This window comes from Mytilus californianus, unplaced genomic scaffold (assembly GCF_021869535.1).
Source record: "Mytilus californianus isolate M0D057914Y unplaced genomic scaffold, xbMytCali1.0.p SCAF_3, whole genome shotgun sequence".
NCBI classification, from domain to species: Eukaryota; Metazoa; Mollusca; class Bivalvia; order Mytilida; family Mytilidae; genus Mytilus; species Mytilus californianus.
This window is the reverse complement of record NW_026262679.1, coordinates 66,036,380-66,053,690: the sequence shown is the minus strand read 5'-3', so window position 1 is coordinate 66,053,690 and position 17,311 is coordinate 66,036,380. Positions and strand designations below refer to the sequence as shown.

At 31.4% G+C, this 17,311-nt stretch overlaps 2 protein-coding genes across 8 annotated transcripts in view; one reads left to right on the top strand and one right to left on the bottom strand.

Moving 5' to 3' along the window:
- Nucleotides 1–6,043, top strand: part of LOC127733132 (probable sodium/potassium/calcium exchanger CG1090) — a 63,930-nt gene extending 57,887 nt beyond the window's left edge. Inside the window, exon 11 of the mRNA XM_052242448.1 lies at nucleotides 373–6,043. Within this exon, the coding sequence (XP_052098408.1) occupies nucleotides 373–572 (200 nt within the window). The 3' untranslated portion in view covers nucleotides 573–6,043. The remainder of the gene's footprint in view (nucleotides 1–372) is intronic.
- Nucleotides 6,044–8,689: 2,646 nt separating this feature from the next.
- The window catches only part of LOC127733120 (glycerol-3-phosphate acyltransferase 1, mitochondrial-like), a 54,361-nt gene continuing 45,739 nt past the window's right edge, over nucleotides 8,690–17,311 (bottom strand). For all 7 annotated transcript variants that reach the window (XM_052242422.1, XM_052242423.1, XM_052242426.1 and 4 more), the window contains exons 21-22: nucleotides 12,561–12,629; nucleotides 8,690–9,092 (exon numbers count right to left, since the gene is read on the bottom strand). In XM_052242422.1, the coding sequence (XP_052098382.1) occupies nucleotides 8,920–9,092; nucleotides 12,561–12,629 (242 nt within the window). In that variant the 3' untranslated portion in view covers nucleotides 8,690–8,919. The remainder of the gene's footprint in view (nucleotides 9,093–12,560; nucleotides 12,630–17,311) is intronic.

Genomic DNA, 17,311 nt, shown 5'->3' with positions numbered 1-17,311 from the left:
TCAGATAGTATTTTGGCTTTCCTTCAATCTTGATACAGAGAAGGGGAAAATCCTATTGATTTTGAGGTCAAAAGGTCATGGTCACAGCTTAATTATACTTATACAAGTGGTTAATAATAGCCAAGATTAGGGGATTCCCTGCTCAAATTCTTTTTAATAGGTGCTCCAATTTGGTTTATGGTTCAGATTGCATAATGCTTAGAAAGCTTTCTACTTTTTTGTAATTTTTTGCGTTTATTGGTTGTCCCAAAAAAACCATAATGCCAACAAAAACTAGTTTCATTTACTTAAGAAATAAACTTGCATACCAATGGTTGATGTCACAAACATAAAATCCTACTTAATTGTTCATTCTTTAAATTTTCATTTCAGGATTATTATATTCAACCTTGACTTTACTAGGAACTGTAGTCTTTTTACTTGCTGCTACTCATGTGAATGGCTGGAAGTTGACAAAGAAGTATGGAATAGTTTTAATGATTGTTTACCTCTTATTCACTATACTCACTGCTTTATATGAATTAAATGTTTTTGGATATGTTCACCCAAAAGAATGTAAAACTAATTATTGAACTTTTATATAATCTGAGGAGAAAATCTCAGAACTTATTGATTTTTTTTTTTTTTTGTATTTTACATCAACTTATATGTAAATGTTAAGTTTATTGCAATTTAAGTCTTTTCATCTACAACAAGTATTATAAAAAAGAATCTGAATATTATAATGCATAATTTTCCCATTGATATCTATAAAAAAAACAGTACAAAGGTCAGATTGGGAAAAGGGCAGTCTCAAAAGAGCATTTGCCACTGATATTTTCATTCCTAATGTAAAAATCAGATACAAAGATCTGAGAAACTCACTTTCATACTGGGGCTAATTTTGAGGCAATGACTGAATTATCATTTTGTTTATTAATATAAACACTGGGGTCATTTCCAGAATGGACTTGACTATGACCTATAGTTTTTACATCCTTGTTCTTTAATCTTTGGTGGGTAGTTGTCTCATTGGCAATCATATCACAAAAACAAAAAAACAAATTTAATGGTTATGATGTTAACAGAATCTGTGAAGATGAAAAGGTGTTCAGAGTTGTTTTTTTTAAGTTAGTTTAGTAAGAGAAAATGATGTTCTGATTAGGATTAGATAATGTTGAATTGTTCAACATCTTTTTAAAATGTTTCATATGTTTTTATACGACTGCAAAAAAATTTTGCAGTCGTATATTGGTATGATATTAGCGTCATCGTTGGCGGCGTCATCCGAAGACACATTGGTTTTCGCACAATAACTTTAGTTTAAGTGAATGGATCTCTATGAAATTTTTCCATGAGGTTCAATACCACAAACGTAAGGTTGGGATTGAATTTGGGGGTTATGGTACCAACAGTTAAGGAATTAGGGGCCAAAAATAAGCATTTTTGTAACTTCCAGACAATAACTTGTGTGTTAGTGTATGGATCTCTCTGACATTGTACCACAAGTTTCATATCACAAAGGGAATGCTGGGATTTATTATGGGGGTAATTGCCTCAAAATTTTTGGAATTAGGGGCCAAAAAAGGGGCAAAAAAACAAGCATTTTTCTAGTTTCATGACAATAACTTGTGTGTTAGTGTATGGATCTTTCTGAAATTGTTTTTTCTTTTTTTTTTTCTTTAAAATTTTCCATTTTAAATTGGTTATTTCTGATTTATATATAAAAGCAAATAATAATGATATGGTTTGAATAGGTAAATTAAAAATTTTGAAGTTCTTAGACCACATTCATTCTGTGTCCGAAACCTATGCTGTGTCAAATATTTAATCACAATCCAAATTCAGAGCTGTATCAAGCTTGAATGTTGTGTCCATACTTGCCCCAACTGTTCAGGGTTCGACCTCTGCGGTCGTATCAAGCTGCGCCCAGCGGAGCATTTTATTTCATATATTTTTAAACACCAAATTTTTAAGAGAGTAGTATTTACTTTCCTTAAATGCTTTGCTTTGAGGATAGATGATTAATTATTGTATTTTGTAGAATATTTTGCCTGTAGTGGCTACTGTGGATTCTTTTATTATCGTGGATACCAATTATCGTGGATACCTATTTTCGTGGATATTTGATTTTGTGGATTTGCCAAAGTCTATATACAAGCCTTTGTCGTCTCAGATGCTGGTACCCTTTTAAGAAAATTAAAAAAAATTAATTTGTGTTTTACCTTTATCCATAAAATCCACGAAAATTTGTATCATATGAATAATAATGAATCCACAGTAATATGATTTTATAAAATGGTAACTACTGTAAATCCAGAAATGATTGCGAGGTTTTTATTTCTGCGAATAATGCGACTACTTGAGTATCGCAATAATAAGAACTCGCATTCTGATATCAAATACATATATCTGTATGTAGCTTTTCCTAAAATCGAAATAATTAAACTCAAATTTTTGTTAATTCTTCAAAAATCACAATAATAAATGCACGCAATAATTTCTGAATTTACAGTAGTTTTAATGTTTAAATTTAAAATCATTAAGTCATTGTTCTAAGAATATATTAAAAATATGAATGTGAACATAGACATTAACATAAAACAATGTTGCCAAATACTGTGGATTCATTATTATTCGTTGGATACCAATTTTTGTGGTTACAGGGAATGTTCAACGAATTACAAATTTTCTTTAGGATTGTATGCAGACTTAGGCCTAGCCACGAAATCAAATATCCACGAAAATGCATGTTTTCCTCATTCCACGAAAATTGGTAACAACTAAAATAAATGAATCGACAGTAGGAGATTTTTTGTTATTTCTCTTCTTTATTTCTTTATTTATTTTTTTCAATATTACCATTAAAACGTGTAGTGCTTTTTGTTTTAAACTAAAATGTGTATTGCATTTGAATTTAGAAATGCATTTAGTCTGTGATACATGGGGTGGGCAAGATACTTTTGTTGTGTATAGGGTTTTGTTAACCTACTGATATTTTTAGCGTGTTAATTTTTTGCTATTTTTGTCTTATCTGTGAAAGATATAAACAAAAAGATACCCTTCACAAATTGTATTCATAATAGATGCTTACTTAAAAAGATTGAAATTAAATACACTCAAACACCAAAAACCAATAGCCAATTCCTGGCAAACTTTATGAAAATGAATAAGTTTATGTTTCTACCTAAAGTGACCTGCTCTTGTTACAAGCAGGAACGATTGCCATTTTGTGGGAATATTTTTTTAATACCATTGTGATATTGCTTTACTTGCCATTTAATGGCATATGTATGGAACCTTAATCAAAATTAAAGATTAAACTATGTTCACATGTAAAACCAATTGTATTTACCACTTTTAAAAGCAATAGTTATTGAGAACTATACAAAAAAAAAGAGATAAGTTATTTCTACCAGTAAATATATCTAAAGAAGTGATGTTGCTAAATTATATACAATTTTCTGTTTTACATCAAAATGTTAATATCATAAATGGTATATTCTATCATGCTGAATCTCTATACTTAAATTGTTTTGTGTTTTTTATTATTATTTTAAGGTTTTTTTTATGATAGCTTTACATTGTTTTATGCTACCTGCTGGTCAGTTCTTGACTTAAATTGTCTTTCATTATAAAAAAAAACCCTGTTGTTAATTGTTATTGACTGTTACTTTGAAATATGTTTATTACCCATGGAAGCATTTTCATATGCTGTCTATGAAAGAAAAGGAGGGGGGTTTTATGTTTCCTGGTCTTTGCGTCCATCTGTCCTTCTGTATCAAAGGTTTTGGTTAAGGTAGTTTATCATATGGTTGTGGTTACTTCAATTTCAAACTTAGTACACATGTTCATTAAGATGTGGAATTTTAAATAATATACTAAATTATGGTCTTGAAAGGTGCATAATTCTGGATAAAGTAATCAGTATAATAATTCCTTCACATTGTAATGTTTGCTTATCATCTGTTAATGTACAAATTTCCAAGTGAATCAAACATTTTGGATAAAGAAGTTAGTCCAGACAGACGAATGAACAGACAAGTTGATTCCTATACTCTATGCAAAATCAAAAGCTCTTTCCATATACCCATTTTCAGAGTGTTCGACATTTCCAGAAATTATTTTTCACATCTTAGTTTTCCAGGACAATGGTCTGTTCATTGCCATAGTAACTTTAGATATTAAAATTATTGTCTTTGTTGATTAGCAAATATCATATTATTAAAAAAAATATTTATATAAAATGATGTGATCCTTTGCCATGTGGTGTTATGTTAAATCCCATCAGACAAGAAGATTGCTTCACATAGGAAACATTGCTTTATGTTAGAAATTTGTTGCAGTGTTGCTGTAGAATTCTCATTTGGGGGTATGTAAAAACAGTAGAGATGCAGTGTTGCTGTTTAGAAGAATTCTCATTTTGGGGGGCATGTAAAAACAGTAGAGATGCAGTGTTGCTGTTTAGTAGAATTCTCATTTGGGAGGCATGTAAAAACAGTAGAGATGCAGTGTTGCTGTAGAATTCTCATTTGGGGGGCATGTAAAAAACAGTAGAGATGCAGTGTTGCTGTTTAGAAGAATTCTCATTTTGGGGGGCATGTAAAAACAGTAGAGATGCAGTGTTGCTGTTTAGTAGAATTCTCATTTGGGGGCCATGTAAAAACAGTAAAGATGCAGTGTTGCTGTTTAGTAGAATTCTCATTTGGGAGGCATTTTTTTCATTTAGTATGTAATTATTTATTACAAAATGAATAATTTTGACCAAAATGATTTTTTTTTCTAAAAGTATTGCAAGGGCATGAGGTTTGACTCTAAATGGGTGAGAGCCAGTAAAAAGTTTGTATTTTATCTGACTTCTCATTATTCTGATATAATATATTTTTATACTTGTTCGAGTTATTTCAAATATTTGGAATATTTTTCAAATATCATGTATATTTTTTATCATAAGAAATCATAGTTTGTATTATAATGAGTGAAAAGTTTATAGGTTTATTAAATCATGCATAATACACTCAATTGCTGATTTTTTTACACCAAATTTTAGGTGTGCATTACTAAACTTCTCATTATTCATCAGGTATTATCGGATCGGGTATATAGTGAAGCCCTTATGACTGGAAAATACATTATATTTGTTTCATTTGAACCAAACTGCTCATTTTCATCAGATATTGTTTGATTGGGTAAATTGTTTGGTCTTAATGATCGGAAAATGCTTTAATATATCTTTGTGTCATTTTGGAAAAAAGGAAATGTTTGCTTCCTATATACATTTAAATTTTGACAAACTGAGTAGGCCTGAATGCATATTTATGTAAGTATTAAATTTGGATTATTTAAGCTTTGTCAATAAATGTCTTTTTTTTTATTGTGAAAGGTTTTTTGTTTTTGTTTTTTTGATGTGTTGATACAGTATGTACCTCTGTTAAATTTAAAAGATTTAGAATAATAGCATTAGGTTTATGAAGAACACAATATTGTAAACCAACTTATTTTTTCGCATTTAGCAGTTTCTAACCAACTTTGCAATGATTTCTTTTTTAAGATTTCTTACTTTGTTTTCATTGAAGGTAAGATCCAAGTTGGACATTTTTACAACAATGTATATTCACAATATTTTTCTACCTGCTAAAGTTGTGTAAATAAATCAAGTGCGAAAACTTGTTGGTTTACAGTAACCCAAATACTGTATGATTACAGTGACCTAACAAACATAATTGTCTTTATCAAATAAACAGATTGCATTATTCTTTTTACTTGTAAATAAGATACATAATTTTGAAAGGATTAAAGAACTTTTCTACTTTGTCAATTTTAGGGGCCAAATAATGGACTCCTTAAAGGTTTAGTTTCTAAAACAAGCAACTGAAGTTTTCAAGATGAGATAATGTAATTATTTGAATGTTTCTAGGTAGCCAACATTTCCACAATTTTCTAGTCTTTATATTTGTTGTCTCTTATTTATATTTATTGTTTAAATCTCACATTTTTATATATACATGTCATACAATTATGCATTCCATAAACATTTTATTACACAATAAATCTTTTGAAATTATCTGTATTAAGTATTTTTTGCCATATTTTTATGCCCCACCTAGGGGCATTATGTTTTTCAGTCTGTGCATCTGTTCGTTCGTCCATCCATCCATCAGTCTGTCCTGCTTCAGGTTAAAGTTTTTGATTAAAGTTTTTGGTCGAGGTAGTTTTTGATGAAGTTGAAGTCCAATCAACTTGAAACTTAGTACACATGTTCCCTATGATATGATCTTTCTAATTTTAATGCCAAATTAGAGTTTTGACCCCAATTTCACGGTCCACTGAACATAGAAAATGATAGTGCGAGTGGGGCATCCATGTACTATGGACACATTCTTGTTAATCATAATGTATGGGATCCAGGTTTGTTAACTAGAAACAGTACTTCTATGTTCTGAAAGATATCTTTTACGAGAATTGAATATTAGTCAGAAATAATCATTAATCTGTACAACTTCTAAATTAAAAAATGTGAAGTCTTGTTCAGAGTGTTAAGATATTGATCAGAACTTTTTTTGTGGTAAACTAAGTAGTATTTAGACACTTCCAACTTGTTCTCAATCCAATACTAGAAATTTTAAATCAAACTCCAGATTAATTAGGGATTGTAGTTTTGAACAGGTAAATAACTTCTACTGAACACTGAAAATAGACTGAACAGATCATAGTGCATGAATAGTACTGAATTTACTGCATGGAAATGTCTCAAAGCTGACTAAAAGTGTTTTAGTTCAGTCTTTTATGATTCCTTTTAATCAAAATAGTTAGCTGTTGATAATCCATTTACTAGTGAATTACACTTAAGGCTGCTTTTATTCACCATTGTACTGGGTGTGGAAGGTGTTATTAATGCTGTCAATCAATCAGAATATCCTTTATTCCCCTTTAAAGTTTAGCCATAAATATTATCAGAACTTGTATTTCTTCTGTAATTGAGAGGAATGAGCATAGTTGATTGATTTTTGTTTGCTTTATGTCCAATGGCAAATATTTCACGCATGTACAGGATGAGAACAAATTAACAATTACTTCATTTAGTTAGTACTGTTTGTACTTAGTTCTGCAAGTTAGGGGTTGATCTGAATGAAGGGGGGAAATTTGGACTGCCACTGGAAAATGAGGGTATGTTGGATATCCGTTAGGGACAGAACTTTTGTACTGCAACAAGCCATCTCAAACCCCTCAGAGAGTTGTTACAAGGGTTCTTTAATATTATTATTGTGTCATCTGACAGCTTCAAACTGAAACAACACACACCTGTTGTTATTCCCTTCACTGTGTTAATTCTGTAAAATAACAGAACCAATCTTTTAGTGATTCTTCTACAGAATATAAAGTAAGGCAGCTGCTATTTTAAAGTTTGCCTATGTGATTTTTGGGGTTTATCATTCGGAAACATGGACATAGCCATATATGCTTATATAAGTTTTTTTACTGGTAACTCCTTTAAGGACATAAAGTTGTGTACCCGTTATTTAAAATTTTGATCTGAGCGATTATTTGAGAGGTTTCTGACCTATTAACTCTCTTTAAATGCACAAAGTGTTGGCAGTGGTTTTTGTCTTGCCTGCAACAAAACTGGCCCAAAGAACAAAGTGAGTTTTTATCATTACTTAGCATCCATCATCGTCATCTGTTGTCGCCTGTTAACTTTTACAAAATCTTCTCCTCTGAAACTGCTGGGCCAAATTTAACCAAACTTGAGACAGAAATTTTCAAAATGTTGAGATCTACCTACTATCCATTTACATCAAAACTGTAGGATGACTTCTTATAGGAGTTATTGCCCTTAAATGACAATTTTACAATTTTTTTTCATTTCTGTATATTATCTTTAAAACTATAATAGATAGAGGGAAAGTTTTAATAGCAAAAATGATCAGCAAGACAAGATATACTAATAAGCCAATTTGACCACAATCTTAGGACGACTCATTATTGGAGTTATTGCCCTTTAATACTAAAATAACCATTGACAAGATCTACAAATAAGTCAATATGGCAGAAATCCACAATTGACTCCTCAATGGAGTTCTTGCTTCTTAATGACAATTTTACCATGTTTTTGCGTTTTTGCCTGTTATCTTGAAAACTGTTAAAAGATGGACACTTTAAATTGCAAAAATTATCCAGAAGACAAGATCTTCGAATATTCAAATTTAGCATAAATTCCTAGTAGACTCTTTACAGGAGTGATTGCCCATAAATGATGATTTTTTTATTACCCTTTTTTGTGTTTTGGGCAAAAACTCAAGAAGATAGAAACTGTAACCAGAAAAAAAAATATTAGCAACTCTTTTCACAAAAAATCTTACAATTAAAATTGATTGTAAGTTATACTGAAATGTGTATGACTTACGAGTATTTTAACTCTTAAGATTTTTTGTGAAAAGAGCCACAGCAATACAAAACCAACAAAATAGGGATTTCTTTTCATGAATTTTATTCTAATCTAGTGTTTTGAAAGTGTCCATTGTTGAAGATGCACATTGAACTAAGTGAGCGATACAGACCCTTTAGAGCCTCAATTTTGTTGTACATTACAAGAGAATGTTAAAATACACATCAAATAAAAAAATGCAAAGGAAAGAAAAACATTACTAACACCTACATGGATGGATAAGAGTAGAAATACATATTATGAGCAGAGCAAAAAACTGAAAACTGAGAAAAAAACATATTTATTTGACATTATAACATTCTTTTCATGATTTTTAAAGAAAAATAGTTCTGGGCTTTCGAATTAAGTCTATCTTGCCACAGAGCAAATTAGAACCATATAAATACTAAGTTTCCATACTGTCATCTTCTGATTCCTTGGAATATTCAACAAATAATAAGGCAATGCAACAAAATCAGCACCATTTAATGAAACAACAAGTTCTGAAGTTTTTTCTAATTTCTCAGACTTTCCAGAAGATCAAGATAGTAGTTTAATTTGTTCCATACTGTATAATGATCTCTAAGTTCCATCATCCTTATATTACCAGCATAATACACATTAACAATGTTAGAATCTTCAAATCCTTTCACAGCATTCTTTATTGTACTAAGAGCTGCACTTTCAGCTGTAAAAAAAATATCTTTCATGTTACATCTATAAATTAAATGCATTTTGAGACTGATGGTATATATCTGTTATTCTCTGCAAAATTTCCTACAAATAAGTTATTGGGAAGGGGAAAATTTCCCTTTCACCCTTCAAAAAGTTTCAAAGGACCAATTCGCTGACAATTTTTTAAAAGTATATGTACAGCTAGATTTAATATCAAGTTGTTGAAGACTGAATGTGGACCTCCACATGTCAATTTCTTGTAAATTATCTCATTTGGCCTTTACCCCACATCTCCTTTTATTAACTCATATATAGAACATCTTATGGTTCACATTTATGGACAAAAACTAGTGCAGTATAGAATTTTTAGCAGTTTCAAGATGTGATGGAAAGACCTAGAAATAAACTTTTTATAATCTCAACATTCAAAACTTTTTGGTTTGACAATCTTCTATTCCCCAAGTGTCCAGGTCAATATCAAGGTTATTCCAAAACAAGAGGCTCTCAAGAGCCTGAATCGCTCACCTGTATTTCAGAGGAGAAGATTTTTAAATGTTAACAAACTTGATGAACAAATTGTGTAAAATTCTCTTTAAAGGGCAATAACTCCTTAAGGGGTCAATTGACAAATTATGGTCATATAAACTTTTTTGTAGATCTTACTTTGCTGAACATTATTGCTGCTTACAGTTTACATATATTATAGTAATATTCAAAATAATAACAAAAAACTGCAAAATTTTGTTAAAACTACCAATTCTGTGGCAGCAACCCAACAATGGGTTGTTCGATTCGTTTGAAAATTTCAGGGCCGATAGATCTTGACCAATTTAACAATTTTACCCCATGTCACATTTGCTCTTAAAGATTTAGTTTTTGAGATATAAGCCAAAAACTGCATTTGACTCTTATGTTCTATTTTTAGCCATGGCGGCCATGTTTGTTGATGGATCAAAACTTCGGATACAATTTATAAACTAGATACCCTAAGGAACATTTAGTTAAAGTTTGAAGGTAATTGGCCCAGTAGTTTCAGAGGAGAAGATTTTAAATGTTAGCAAACTTGATGAACAAATTGTGTAAAATTCTCTTTAAAGGGCAATAACTCCTTAAGGGGTCAATTGACATGGTCATATTAGCTTTTTTGTAGATCTTACTTTGCTGAACATTATTGCTGCTTACAGTTTATATATATCTATAATAATATTCAAAATAATAACAAAAAACTGCAAAATTTTGTTAAAACTACCAATTCGGTGGCAGCAACCCAACAATGGGTTGTTCGATATGTCTTAAAATTTCAGGGCTGATAGATCTTGACAATTGAACAATTTTACCCAATGTCAGATTTGCTCTAAAAGCTTTAGTTTTTATACGACCGCAAAAAAAATTTTGTGGTCGTATATTGGTATGACGTTGGCGTCGTCGTCGTCCGAAGACACATTAGTTTTCGCACTCTAACTTTAGTTTAAGTGACTGGATCTCAATGAAATTTTACCATAAGGTTCAATATCACAAAAGGAAGGTGGGGATTGATTTTGGGGGTTATGGTACTAACAGTTAAGGAATGAGGGGCCAAAAAGGGGCCAAAAATAAGCATTTTTGTAACTTCCAGACATAACTTGTGTGTAAGTGTATGGATCTCTCTGACATTGTACCACAAGGTTCCATATCACAAAGGGAATGCTGGGATTGATTTTGGGGGTAATTGCCTCCAAATTTTAGGAATTAGGGGCCAAAAAGGGGCAAAAAACAAGCATTTTTCTAGTTTCATGACAATAACTTGTGTGTAAGTGTATGGATCTCTCTGACATTGTATCACAAGGTTCCATATCACAAAGGGAATTCTGGGATTGATTTTGGGGGTAATTTCCTCCAAATTTTAGGAATTAGGGGCAAAAAACAAGCATTTTTCTAGTTTCATGACAATAACTTGTTTGTAAGTGTATGGATCTTTATGAAATTGTACTACAAGGTTCCATATCACAAAGGGAAAGCTGGAATTGAGTTTGGGGGTAATTGCCCAAAAAGTTTAGGAATAAGGGGCAAAAAAGGGGCAAAAAATAAGCATTTTTCTAGTTTCCAGACAATAACTTGTGTTCAAGTGTATGGATCTCTCTGAAATTGTACTGAAAGGTACCATACCACAAAGGGAAGGCTGGGATTGATTTTGGGGGTAATTCCTTCAAAATTTTAGTAATTAGGGGCCATAAAAGGGCAAAAAAACAAGCATTTTTCTAGTTTCCAGACAATAACTTGTGTTCAAGTGTATGGATCTCTCTGAAATTGTACTGCAAGGTACCATACCACAAAGGGAAAGCTGGGATTGAGTTTTGGGGTGATGAATCATAAGGGGGTTCAAAAAATTTGGGGTGGGGGGGGGATATTTTTTCCTTTTTTTTCTTTAAAATTTTCCATTTTAAATTGGTTATTTCTGATTTATATATAAAAGCAAATAATAATGATATGATTTGAATAGGTAAATTAAAAATTTTGATATTTTAGACCACTTTCATTCTGTGTCAGAAACCTATGCTGTGTCAAATATTTAATTACAATCCAAATTCAGTGCTGTATCAAGCTTGAATGTTGTGTCCATACTTGCCCCAACTGTTTAGGGTTCGACCTCTGCGGTCGTATCAAGCTGCGCCCCAGCGGAGCATTTTATTGAGATATAAGCCAAAAACTGCATTTGACCCCTATGTTCTATTTTTAGCCATGGCGGCCATGTTTGTCGATGGATCAAAACTTCGGATACAATTTATAAACTAGATACCCTAAGGAACATTTAGTTAAAGTTTGAAGGTATTTGGCCCAGTAGTTTCAGAGGAGAAGATTTTTTAAATAGTTTACGACGACGACGACAGACGACGACGGACGCCAAGTGATGGCATAAGCTCACATGGGGCCCTTTGGGCCCCGGTGAGCTAAAAATGTTGTTCAAACAGAAATCCCTATAATATAATCTGTATACTTCCTACAAGCATATGAAAAAAAACTTTGTTGCATACTTGTTGTAAACTCAAGCCAAAAAGTTTTCAAGTCTCATTGCGTAGATATACTAAGAATACATAAGTCACACACTTTTCATGCACGCTTTCTGCAAGGAAAAGGATGCCTGCTTCAAGGACAAACTTCTGTTGTTGGCTTGAATTAGAAATGAATTACTGCTCCAATAAACACCATCTTGTCTCATAATAGGAGTTACCTTCATTGAGAGAGTCTTGTTACCAAAAAAAAAAATCAGTAACTTACATGGGAATATATTCAAATAATGATGCTCACAATATAAGTTGACCTCAAATAGTCTTGGCTGTTCTTTTTGGCTGAATGCTCCAAACCATTTTATGTTTATGGTTTCTCATACTTTTTGTCTCACAAAGGTGCATTGAAATCAGTATCATAAATTTATTTGCATATTTTGTACTACTTGTCGTAAAGGTATAACATTTTAGCTCACATGGTTCAGCTTTTTACTTACCAAAACTGGCCAATTTCTTTTCCACTCTTTTCTTTGCATGAGTATGTAAAATATGAATAAAACTGTCCTCTGAAAATGAAATTACTTTGTGTAATATGATTAAAAAAAAGTTCCTCTATGTGAAAACTATGAAAATATAAAATATTGAAAGGAGCTGTCTGCCCATGATGACCAGGAGAATTACTACTGACAACACAATGTTTCCAAACTTCTGACATTTCTATAGTTTGCACTAACAGAAAAGATATATAGATATAAGAAGATGTGGTACGAGTGCCAATGAGACAACTCTCCATCCAAGTCACAATTTGTTAAAATAACCATTGAAGGTCAAAGTACGGCCTTCAACACGGAGCCTTGGCTCACACCGAACAGAAAGCTATAAAGGGCCCCAAAAATGACTAGTGTAAAACCATTCAAACAGGAAAACCAACAGTCTAATCTATATAAAAAACGAGAAAAGAGAAACACTTATGAACCACATCAACAAACGACAACCACTGAACATCAGGTTCCTGACTTAGGACAGGTGCAAACAAATGCAGCGGGTTTAAACGTTTTAATAGGCAACAACCTTCACCCTTCCTGAAACAAGTGTAACATCACAACATAGAAGGCACACTATAAAATATCAATTGAAACGGCTTAACTCAATCAAGACATATTAACAAAAACAAGTGAACATACACTGAATAAATAAAATTGATCTATGACACAATGTAAATACAAAATTAATAAAACAATATCAGAAAGACAACCATAACCTAGGACAAAATGCTGCCAAGTAAAATAACGTACACATGTAAATAAAAATATTTTTGTAGTAAGGTATACATGGAGTACGGAAATAATTTTTACAAAATAAATAATTTTGTTGTTCCTAGTACGAGAACACCAGTGAAAATTTATCGTCATACTAAACACTTATCGAAGGTGGTATATATCAAAAATAGTGAGACTAGATGTAACACCGAATAAGTAAACATTACAGTAGGAAAGCCACACGTCAGTTCTGCGCCTCCTTCCATATGACGTAACGGACAAGAATTCAAGGGCGACAATCGCGATTTTTACATAGACGGAGACAGTATCGCACCATCTCGGTAATTTGTTTACATCGTGTACATGTGATTTTTCAAGAAATTTATTATTAAAGACAATTAAACTTGCATTATTTCATCATCAATTAGTTATATAGGTAAGTTTAACAGGTGACCATGCTATTTTTTCTTCTTAGGAGATTTTATTTTACAAGAAACAAACATCTGAAAATGGCAAGTGACGTTGTTGTTTTGGAAGATAAAAATATGGCGGGTGTTTTCCCCTTCTGAAAATAACTGACACATTTGCATCCTAATGGCTATTTAAATATAAAATGACCAAAAATAGTATCTATGATGATGTGAATCCCTAAATATTTGCATAACTACCCATCACTCCGTGTCAAATTGCAACTGAGGCTGCGAAAAGGAAGCAAATAAATCGACGCCATTTTTCAACAGATCCACATGAATAGTAGGTTTCTGTGCTCACAAAATCCTAGTAATATTACTTTTAATGGTTAGTAGAAAGATATTAACAATATCCATAACATAATTTTATTGATCAGATCGGTTTATGCCAAATTATGGCTATATATTTGCCCCTTTTTCGATGCTGAAATTTCCACAGACCACACGTAAATAAACGCCCCTTTCCCAGCGTGAGACTTCAATTTTAAATAAAACTTTAATTTTGGCCTGTCAATGTTAGCATTTATATTTTAATCTAATTAGTTACGGTTGTGTAAAGCATTTGTGATCATTTGTTTTGTTCTCTCGAATAGTAAAAAGGTTAGTAATGCATGGTTTTATTATATTTTAATATTTATATTTAATCACAATTGGTGTGCGACAGAAAACAAAAACAAACATAATATAGCAAAAAAATAACAACTATAGTTTAATTTTATCCTAAACCTCTACCCATCATTTCTTACGGTTTGTATGGGGTTTACAGAATAGAGAACTATGGCTTAAAGTATAAAGAATAGAGAAAAATTGACTAAAAAATATAAGGAATAGAGAATAATGTTGTGCTAATTTATTGAGAAAAGAGAATGATGGGCAAAAAGTATAAAGAATAGAGACAAATGACCTTAAAAATTAAATAATATAGAAATGGAGGACACCCCATCCTGACCCTTGTTTATATGAACAACAGTACCATTTTTTTTGTTAAATAATGCATATATGGTCAGGAAAAACATAGGCGGATCCAGGGGGCGGGCCCCTTTTTTGTGGGAAAAATTTTGTTGATTATATAGGGAATCACTGAAGCATGACTGAAGCGGGCCCCCCTTATGAAAAGTTCTGGATCCGCCACTGAACAGATTTCAGGTATATGAAATATTAATCAGTAGGAAAGTATCAGTTCTACCCCTCCTTCCATGCTAAAAAAACACACAAATTATATGTGATTGATTGTTGATTTTTAACGCCACGTTCAGTATTGGCTAGGTGTTGTGGCCAGGTTTTATTGGTGGTGGATGCCTGAATGCTCATAGATAACCACAGACCTTTGGTTACAGCAATCCTAATCAATTTTGATTGGAGTTCAGATAACCTGCACATGGAGAGTTTGAACTCACAGCCTGAATGCAGACTTACTTGTGCATTTACTTTATATTTTTGCTCTCATACTGATATTTTGTTTGTGATTATGACGTTAACTTATATTTAATATCATTTATGAGGAATTAAAGATATGAATGATTGAATGAAAAGTTACCTTTGAAATAACAGATATGATAATTTAATGTTGCATATGAAGTGTTAAACTTTATTTAGATATATATTAATATCTATTAAAAATATTGATATGTTATTATAGTGATGAATTTAACTTTAACATGTTAAGATACTGAAGTAAATGAATAAATAAATAGAAAAATTTCTTTGAACATATGTTGCTGTATATGATTATGACCTTTTCTTATCAGACATATCATATAAAGTCATTAAAATAAATTATTTATTTACACCAAAAGTCTAAATTTTTTTGTTTATTTTTATTGAAGCTTATATACATACTTTTGATTATTTAAGATTAAATTTAGAATAATTTCAATTTCAAAAATAATAACAAACATCAGAAAACAAACTTAAGTATATACATTATGGGATTTTCTCATGATTGAAGGCGTTAGTGTAGCATAAAATTGCTTATAGCCACTCCATTTAAGTTTTTGGGGATAGTTGTCTCATTGGCAATTATTTCACATCTGATTAGTTTTACATTAGTGAAATTAGAAACATTCAATTTAAATTAAAACTTGGACCACATAAGAATCAGTAGACAATTAAAATATATATTATAATTTCATATGACAACTCTAGAGAAGTTAGAAATTATTTTCATTTAATATCATATGCATGAATTATATTTTACAGATAACAATAGAAATAAGGAATAAAGAAGAGCAGGAAACACTTCCATTTTGAGGATTTATGGAACAGAGGACTATTTGACCCATTTTTAATTTTACTTGGACTTTTTAACAATAATGTGTCTTAAATTTTAAACTTATTGTTATGCGTTTGTTTTTTTAACTTTCAAAGTATTAAGTTGTATTAAATTTTGGTCATTTGATTGAAGCTTTAATTTACTTATAATTATTTAAGATATTAAATACATATGTTTCATTTTAACATTATTTTTATGCATTTGTATTTATTTATCTTTTAATAAACTTTTTTTTTCTTAACATTTTTATATTTTTAAATATACAAAGTGAAACACCTTAATCATTTTATATTGATAACATGGGGTAGATGTACATGAGACAATGCTGCTGCTGCAATACAATTAAACATTCATAGATGCAAAGCAATTATAAAAAAGAAGATGTGATATGATTGCCAATGAGACAACTCTCCATAAGAGACCAAATGACACAGAAATTAACAACTATAGGTCACTGTACAGCCTTCAACAATGAGCAAAGCCCATACCGCACAGTCAGCTATAAAAGGCCCCGAAATGACAATGTAAAACAATTCAAACGAGAAAACTAACGGCCTAATTTATGTACAAAAAATGAACAAAAAACAAATATGTAACACATAAACAAACAACAACCACTGAATTACAGGCTCCTGACTTGGGACAGGCATATTAGCCATATACATGTATGTAATGTAGTATTTGAGACATAAAAAAATATCAAAGAAGTAAAAATTCTACTTTAATGATTTATTAGGTGTGAAGGACTTAAACGGAGTGGTTTTAGAATCATTCACTTCTCCCAGAGGTATCCTCGATGTCTCTCTAATGGCCTCTCATGACATGACTTTTCACTGTTATATGCTTCTAGGGAGATTTTGAAGTGTGGTGACCCCTGCACCTAAATAAATCATTTTCAGCAGATACATATCTCTGTTTTCATACTATTTGATGAAAAGTTTAAACTAATATACAAATTAGAAAAAGGAAAACTGAGCAACTTGAACCCACAAAATACAGATGATCTCAGGTGCTCTGGAAGAGTAAGCAGATCCTGCTCCTTGTGTAGTATTAAGAATGAGATGCCTAGGTGCCCTTTTCCTATATGTAATCGCATGATTTTGCAAATTATTGTGTGCTTTTATTATTGCAAATTTGAAGAATGGAATAAAATGTGTGAAATGGTATTGCTTTTGCAGAAAAATCAGCACATAGATATAGGAATGGTATGAATCTGATTAAAGTATAGATCCTGTGTCCAAGCTTTG